Source organism: Lutjanus erythropterus, chromosome 15 (genome assembly GCF_056507025.1).
Source record: "Lutjanus erythropterus isolate fLutEry1 chromosome 15, fLutEry1.hap2, whole genome shotgun sequence".
NCBI classification, from domain to species: Eukaryota; Metazoa; Chordata; class Actinopteri; order Lutjaniformes; family Lutjanidae; genus Lutjanus; species Lutjanus erythropterus.
The window spans coordinates 33,911,350-33,920,616 of NC_139331.1; the positions used below are offsets into that span (position 1 = coordinate 33,911,350).

Here is a 9,267-nt window from a genome sequence, read left to right on the forward strand (position 1 = left end):
ATAATATTTATGCCTATATAAAAAACCCTTTGGACTGTTTTCCCCCTGTTTATGTCACTGACTATAAACTACATCTGCTGCCTACAACACTCACTCTGCTCATGGTATTCTGTCGAAACTTTCTAAAACAAATACTGCACTCGACCAGTTGTCATTCCAGGCTGCTACAACCTTGTTCATTTTTTTCCCGTTTGTTGCATTACATTGCATTGCATTTTTTTTTTTTTAGAAATATATTGAATCCAGCTTGGTCTAAAAAGCTACACAAAGTGCCACATATTTGGTATCAAATTAAAGAGGAAACTTGTCATTTAAGCAAGTATTCTCTGGGAACTGCAGCAACATTGTAGAAACTTGCAGGCTTCTAAAGGGTTAATAGGCACATGCACATAAACAGGTGTGGTAACTGGTCGCATTCATGTGCGTCTCCATTAGACATGTCAGATTTTTTCTGCATCAGTACAACAAATCTTAGAGCTGCTTCTCTGCTGACTGAGTTGACTGACCTCCAGGAAAACCTTGCACCGGGCGAGTCTGATGCGGTGCTGCCATCTTCTGGACAAAGATGGTTACTGCAGCTAGTTTCCTTCTCCTCCTCCTCCTCCTCCTGAGTCAACGTTTGACTCAGCCAACAGCTGTTAGTCTGGAGTCTCAACAACAAACAGTCAACTCACTCACCAATCAGTGGCTCTGCCTGGCCATCACATGTTTGTGTCACAGTTCAGAGTCACAGTTCAGTATAAGGACAAAATTGCCCCATATATCAAAATCTATTTTTTCCTCCCTAATGCTGATTTCAGCACCAAGAATCCAGTATCAGCCAGGAACTTGAAAAAAATATTGATAACACTCACACATATTTTCCAAAAAAACAACAAGACATCTTAATATTTAACAGCAGGAATCAGATCAGCAGTGATTTGATCTTTGATTTTTATGGATTGTTTGGTTGGTTGTTATGGTTTGTCCATTCTGGGCTTCTGTAGAAACATGGCCGACTGCTTTTAGAAAAGGGGCAAATGAAAACATTAGGTGATTATGCAGATTAAAACATAATTATGGATATTATATTCCATTTCTGTCCTAAATTCTACACACTGCCCACGCTGTCCTTTACAGCTCCTGCGCATGCTGAACTGCAACCCTTCTGCCAAATGGGTTCATGAATCTGAAAACGGCATTTGATACAGTCACTCACAGTGAAGCATCATCTGAACCATCAGCAAATAATATGTCAGAAAATACTGTTGACTGGGTGGTGAAATATTTGAACAGTAGAGAACACATACAAGAATTAAAGGAGAAAAATCATGTTCTGGCCTTCTCTTTTTTAGTATTTATATTAGCGATATACCATCTATCTCTCCATAAATTAATATTTAAATATATGCTGATGACACAGTCATTTATGCACATGGCAAAAACTTACAAAGGCTAGAAAATAGCAGATTAGATGACAAGTTCATGCTGTGGACTTTGCTGCATGTCACTCTCCCTTTTTCCTGTAATATCTATCACGGTTTCACAATTAATTTAAATATACAGCAACATGCAATGTCCAAATCACAGACGCTGCATTTTTTTGTTAAAATAATGTGTCACAAACAGGATTATGAAGTACTGTAGTGCTGCAGAGACGTCCTACCCTACAAATCTTGTTTGTTTGGTGCAGACCCAAACAAATGGCACATCATCAAGAGTTTATTTATTTATTTCTTGTTTTTAAATGAAAAATGAAAATTGTGATGCAAAAATGGTATTTCCACTTGTAGTGAATCATATCATATCATGTAACACACTTTGCCTTAGGTATGAAATGTGATGTTTACAGTAAATTAGCTTGCCTTGCTAATATTGTGTTCATTTTTGGTGGATATTATTTCTTGGCGTGGATTCTGCAGGGCGACACACAGATTTCGGAGAGAAATTGAAGCTAGCTTTGCAGAGCTGTGTGGCGCAGCCATCAGAGCAAACTTCCCATCACCTGACGGAGAGTAGAACAGATTCAAAGACACAGCACATGACCACGCTAATATGTGACTCTGAATTGATTTTATACACTGATTCATTATTATTATTCATCTCACAGAATTCTTCCAGTGTCCAAATAAAGGTGGCTCATAAATATTGCTTCTAAACTTTTGTGAATAAAATGTAAATATCTGTTAACTGCAGTTTGTTCTGTTATGTCACAATAATTAGTGAGGACGTGAATCATCAATGCTGCAGTAAAGATTAGACTTTCAATAGATTCTCATTGAAAGAAAAATTACTTGTTTCCGTGGTAAGAAGTTGATATCAAAGGCTAGAGTTGCTGAGCTGCTGATTTTCACACCCACCAAGGATTGAAATGTTTGTTTCATGCCGGTATAGTTACAACAAAAAGTAAAACTAATAAATCAGTAATAGGAATCCTAATGCAGGAGTTGTCATCCTAGAAGTAATCTACTCCTTCTCCCTCTGTTTGTCATATCCAACATAAAGTTTAATGACGTTATTGTGCTGGCATTTATCCTTTTTTATTAGTTCTTTTAATGACCGATAAGCAATTGTGGGTTGTGAACTTTTTCGGCTTCTGAGGGCATGCCAGAAAAAGTTTGAGGATAACTTGACTATTGCAATATCCCTGAAAGACACCGCCCAGTCCACCCTCACCTCCACAACTCTGTCTGCTTCAGAAGCAGCTGCTGAATCAGGTTACTGCAGCTCCTTCTGAAGTTGAAGACAGTGGTACAGTGTTGGCCGACAGGATGTGCAGGATGGGGCAGAGCAAGAGTTATACACTCCTGAGGCTCTGGTCAAGTCTATATAAACCCAGTGCATTCTGGTTTTCTTCTAGGTTTTCTGTTTTCTCAGGTCAGGTGGCGCCACTTTCAAAAATATTTGTGCCTTGCGGCTGCATAAACAGCCCAGTTTTTACGAAAAGGCCACCCTTTTAGCCGTAAAGTATACCTCTAAAACTCAGATGCCGCTTGATTAAAAAGAAGGGTTTCTACGTTTTAAATTTTCAAGTGCCCTTCCTGCTCACACACAGGGGATGGCACACAGTTTATGAGGCACGGGGTGGAGGATGAAGCCGACGGATGGAGTCAGGTCCAGGTCATTTTCTGAACCTCCGGCTTGAGAAGTGAAGCGAAAGTGCTGCAGGAGGGTGGCAAGGAAGATGAAGATCTCCATCTTGGCCAGACTCTCTCCAGGACAAGCTCTGCGACCTGCCAGAGAGCACAAAGGAAAAAGCCTCCGGTCACCTTCCAAGCAGTGCGAACACTGACAAGAGGTAATGCCTCAGCTCACGAACCTGCAGAAAAGGGCATGAAGGCGTCTCGCTTGACAAACTTTCCGTCTTTGTCCAGGAAGCGGGCAGGGTTAAAGGTGTGTGGGCTCTCCCACTCGCTCTCATCAAACAGGACAGATGTCAAGATGGGATACACTGTGGTCCCCTGTAGACATTACAATTGAAAAACATTTCCAAATAATATATGATTCTTTTCATCATATGACAACTGCCATATTTTGTTTTAGAGCATGAAGATGAGTACTGAGGATATTCAGCATTTCATTCAGTCTTACTTTTTTAATGAAGTAACCCTGGAAAGTGATATCTTGGGTAGTTTTGCGGGGAAGTCCCAGCGGGCTGATGTTGGCCATCCTCTGTATCTCGTGGATGACAGCGTTGGTGAAGGGCAGGTTCCTCCTGTCCTCGACCTGCACTTGACGACTTCCTATCACCCTGCTCAGCTCCTCCCGGACCTGATCTGGGAGATGAAAAGCTTTTGATTTTATGAAGATAATTTTTGCATGTTGTGCGGCTTGGACTGTGTGCTATTCTGTGAAAACTATGGATATTTTAAAGGGGACATATGTTTTTCTTTGTTTCTGCCATAATGTTACAATGTTGAATGTTCATGTTAAATGTGACCAAAGTTTCAGATGAGGTAAAAATATGAATAAGTAATTCCTGTGAGCCAAACACTCTGGTTTCAGACTCCTCTGAATGCAACATTTCTAACATTTTTTGTCTACTTAATGCCACGTGTTTAGTATGCCTCCCAGATATGATGGACAGACATCTTTACCTGTTGCTAAAGTAGCTAACTGCTAATGCTAGTTAGCCATGCACACCCCGAGTAGTTAAAATCCTGGTCTGAGCAGAGTGAGCTACATGGCTAACTGAGCTAACAAGCAGCTAACAGTTAAAGTGGCTAACAAGTTTCAAGTTCCACCAAAATCCATGATTAAATCTGTAAATTCATTGATTTTTCTCATGCAAGTTGCCAAAAACACAACTTACTGCCACATTACTGATACTTATTCTTATAACACAGCTGTGGGGGTAAAGTGAGGAACTTTTCTCTTTTATTTTGAAAGCCCAGGTTTTTGTGAGACTCTAGATGTTGACTAAAAAAGGCTACAGAGAGAAATATTGATCACATTTGTTTTTCATTTCTTATAAAATTGACTCTTCTTTTAGAGATACTGATATTCACTCCATAGCAGTTTAGAAATATGGTAAATTCAACCTGAACTAAAAAGCTGCAGATTCCATATGTTTGGTATCAAATTATAGAGGAAGTCATGTTTTTTGAAATAAAAGCCACTTGTAACTGTCAATAAAATGTAATGTTTAAGTGGAAAAATACAATCAAATGATGACCTTAAAATTTAAAGTCAAATTGAATTGTTGATTTGGAGAGTTGTCGCACCCCTTCCCCAGCCTGCTCCTCGTCTCATTTGTCGTCTGATGAATAATAAATAAATCTAATTGCTATTTGCTAGTTACTTTGGCTGCCATGTGTCATCCATCACATCTGCAAAAAGGATGAGAGACACTGTTCGATAGCACTGGGGTTTTAGTTTTGTCTAGACAGACCTATTGCTGGGCTAACTAGTCAGCTAGCAGCTAAAGTATCTACTGCTAACAAGTAAAACTGGAGTTGGAAGGGAGTATAACAGGTCCCCTTTTGAGGTCTCTACCTTGTATTTTTGGATAGGTGGCCATAAACAGAAGTCCCCATCTCAGTGTATTCGCTGTTGTATCGGTGCCGGCAGCAAACAGATTCATAACTGTCTTCAGGAGGTTTTCATCGTCATAGTAACTGTTGGTAATCCCTGAATCCTGCAGGTGTAGATTTATGAGCACAATTATTGTAAACCAAAACAACATTCTGATTTACCGTTTCATTCTGACAGAAAAACAGTGCAGTCTCCTATCTATTTTTGCTGGCCTTGCTATGCCTGGCAGAGATAATACATGCAACCACAATCTGTTACGGGTATTGAGGAAAAAATATGAAATTAAATTACAGTTACTGATCAAAATGTTGGTGATTATAAAGAGGTCACATCCAAATATTCTTTTTGTTCGGGTTGCCTCGCAGAGATCTGCTCTGAAATGAGTTACCAAACTTTCTCTGGCATACCACACTTTCAGAAGCGGAAAAAAGTTTGCACCTATCCCCCGGTTTTGATCAATTATTAACAATAATTGGGGAAAGTTAGTAGGGTTCCCTGAGAGTCAGGTAAGGTCTGCATCCTTTCTTTTATTTTGATGCAGACCCAAAAAATAATTCTTCACAATGGTAAAAAAAAAAAAAAGCCAACATATCAATTTTAATAGAAAAGTTTTCTCACCTCTAGATTTTGCTTTCGGACTAGAAAAGCGTCCACAAAGCCTCTGCACATCTGTGGATTGAGGGTCTCTTTCAAACGACTGCACAGCTTTATGTTCTGCTCCCTGATGGCAGCGCCCAATCTGTGGATTTCCTTTCTGCTAGCGATCCATTTGCAGAACCACGGGAACAGGTTGTACACCTGTCAAAAAATATATATTCATCACTTTAACATTCAACATTTACTGGGAGAGTTATATAAGGTGCAATAGTTAATAGCATTTATTTAATGTTTCATTCACTCACTATACTGAAATTTAAAAGCTTTACAAATAGATACCTGTACTGGAAAGGTATTCGCAGTCTGAAGGCGTTTTCTTATATGATGCAACAGGGATGTAAACACTGGATCATCATATTCAAATCTGCTGCCGTAGACCATGGAGGCCATAATATTAGAGACTGCATATGATAACGGTTTGGACGTATCAAAAGCTTCTCCTACAACCAGAGAGAAAGAAAAAAAAAATTAAATCACTTTTTAAAATACTGTTTTTATTGTGGTTTTAGCAGTTGAAACTTGTACAACACGGTACTCCTGATGAGAGGCCATACAAAATATGACATTTGGAATCATACATTTGTAAAATGCAATTTATGTCTTGTAATATAAATTCACAGTACACAGGAGAGTATGGTGCCTTACGAACAGTCTCAGAGACAAATCAAACAATAAACTGGTTTATCTAGAGATGGTCTGTCTGTACTCTGTTCATAAACTCGTGTTTGACCAAAGAGCAAGTAGGAGACAAGTATTAGAGATGGAGGCTGATATTTTAGTTTCTGGTCTGGTTGAAGTAATTTATAAAAGTTGACCATATTTTATCAAATTTATCCTCTTGTTTTTTTTTTAACAGGGCCTAATCAACAATATCTGAGCCAGTAAACATAATCAGGCGGGCAAAACGCTCCGCTGCTAAAATGCTTCTGAAATGTTGCTGGTGGGGCTTGAAGCCGTGCAGAGGACGGATCAGAACGGTGGCGCAGACGTGCCATGCTTTATGAAATCAACCGGGTAGCCATAAAGGTAGTTTCCTATGGTGAAAAATAAAATGACTAAAAATAAAAACTGGGGCGCCCTTCCTCCCTCCGTCTTCTTTTCACTTTTACACATACTTTGCACCCCTGTTCCTCACGTTTCCAGCTGCCCTGGCTTGCACACTGTGTGCACTGATGTGCAGTGTGCACAGTTTTCAAACATAAAAAACAACCAGAAAAAAAACCCAAAACAAAACATAAAATTCCTCCATACTGTTCATCAGGCATAATCCAAGTCTCCTAAAGTCTCGGCATGCCATTTGCATACTGTCACACCACACACACCCAATTCAGACAGTGTGCATGCGAGATGCAAGATCTGCAGTGCAAATAACGTTATTTTAGTCAAGTTGGCATGTCGGGGCTTTATGAGACTTGGATCACACCAGACGAGCAGCATGGAGGCATTTTATGTTTTTATTCTGCTGTTTTGTAACGTTCGGAATCAAGTCATAATTCACTTACATTGTTTGGGAAATTCTTTAACACTGTTTTCCTATGAAACTCCCTGGACCGAAAAACTAAACCCAACCTTGAATTGGCATGAAGGTGAACAGATAATGACTGAATTTTGATTTTTGGGTGAACTATCCCTTTAAGGAAAAACACAGAGTTTTGTGAAGACATTTCATTTGTAGTAGTTTGCTAGCTAAGCAGCAATGAAGCTAGATATTATCACTAGAATAGCTGCTTTCCCTGACCAAAATCAATACATTTTAGGATTTACACCCTTACACATGTAGGCTGAACACTTGTTGTTTCTGAGATTTATGTTGTAACTTGTGATCTGTGCTGCACTGCTTTTTTTTTTAGTGACGCATTAATCACAGTTTAGTACTAATTCACATTAAAACCATGCTAAGTTTGACCTTAAACAGAGCTTGTGCAACAGGCTGCAGCAGGTGTTTGTTTTACCTCACCTCACCTCACTTGAAGATTTAGTAACAGCTGTCAAAGGCAGGGCAGCTTCATTATTTGGGAATAATCTGTTGAGGTTTTGTTTAGACCAGTTAAATCACGTTAGGCTGTATGAGGCAGTGTCTGGTGCAGACAGGTGAAGAATGAATCTAGACAAGTGCCTCCTCCCACTGCTCCTCTAAAATCTCTTTTCCTAATTCCTCCTGCCACATAAGTCTCAAGTGTTGCACAGTATTTGTACAATCTGCTCAGACCTCCCCATACAATTTTCTTTAAAGTTGGTGAGTTGTTAAATGATGGAACAAAGGAGTGTTTTCCTATTATGGGGGTCAATAAGGAGCTAGTGTGCTGTCCACAGAGTTTTTCTTTAAATCAAAATAACTGATTTATAACAATGTTGCTCAAAGAGTTGATGATAATAATTAGACATTACCTTTAAAGTTCTTTAACACTTCAAGGAGGTGGTGACATTCCTCAATGATTTTGTCCTCACATGCCTTCTTGCCCATCCCAAAGTCCCTCAGGTTGGTCAAGGCAAAGCGTCTAATCTCTCTCCACAAATCCCCATTGGACCATGTAATACCTGGTGTGAAGTAATTCAGCAAAATGCACAATTTAGGGTTGAAGACTGTCAAAATTCGTTAAAAGTAAAGCAAAATTCAGAATAATAACATGTCGGGGGAAACTTTCTTTTCTTTTCTTACCGAGTCCCTTATTAAATTCGTGCATAATTTGAAGAGGATCTCTGTCTCCAAATTCATCAGCGTGGTCGACCAGTGCCTCCTTCACGGTCTTGTATCCTGTCAGAACCACCACTTTTTTGAGCCCCATGTGGAAGGTATACACTGATCCATATCTCTTCGAAAGCTAAGAATAGAGACATAATATCATGACACATGCAGAACAAAGCAGCCAGAGGGACAGAAGCAACAAACTGCCCTAAAAGTATGCTTCTTTGTCAGCTCTGCCTCACCTCCAGAAATGTTTTCTGGGGCTCCTTGAGGTCAAGCTGCAGCAGGTTACCAAGAAGGGGAAGTGGCTTTGGTCCTGGTGGCTCCTTGCAGTCTTCCTTGGAGCTGAAGCTGGAGGAGGAGATGAGGTAGGCAAACAGCAAGACTACCAGAACTCCGAACAAGGAGACAGAACTGAAGGACTGGAGAAAAATGTCTAGTATCCCCATGACTTGGTATTGAGTATACTAAGTATTGACTTGCCTTGACACTGACAAAAATAAGTCTACTCAATTCTTGCCTTTTTGCCGTTACTGCCCATCCCCTTATGGCTCTCCTTTAGAAAGTAGGCTAGTAAACCATTAATAGCTTGTGGCCATGGTATTTACGCAGCACATAGGTCATCAGCATTGTTCATATACCCCCCCCCCCCTTTTTCACAATACCAAGCTAAAAAGTTATTGTTTTGAAGCAAATTGTCCTACACCAGAGACAATTTAATATTTTTAACCGTCCTCCCTTTATGCATGTTGTTATACAGATTTTGAGTCCAGACTTTATAAACTTTCAGATGATCAGTGTCAGCAGGCAGTCAGACTGCGGAGGCAGCAGTGACGTCCCGCCTCTTCATCTGCACGAAACGCACCCAGGAGCGAGAGCCAGCACCCGCTCATCTCCTGTCAGGAAAACCG

The 9,267-nt window shown here is 40.0% G+C and overlaps 1 protein-coding gene across 1 annotated transcript; it reads right to left on the bottom strand.

Moving 5' to 3' along the window:
* Positions 1–2,652: 2,652 nt before the first annotated feature.
* LOC146314761 (cytochrome P450 2K4-like) lies at positions 2,653–8,832 on the bottom strand. The gene is made up of 9 exons (XM_084736987.1): positions 8,599–8,832; positions 8,330–8,492; positions 8,059–8,208; positions 5,950–6,110; positions 5,632–5,811; positions 4,975–5,116; positions 3,571–3,755; positions 3,299–3,440; positions 2,653–3,212 (listed from the first exon to the last, which is right to left on the bottom strand). Exons 1-9 carry the CDS (start codon positions 8,803–8,805, stop codon positions 3,025–3,027), a joined length of 1,518 nt encoding a protein of 505 aa, XP_084593113.1. The 5' UTR covers positions 8,806–8,832; the 3' UTR covers positions 2,653–3,024.
* Positions 8,833–9,267: the final 435 nt, after the last annotated feature.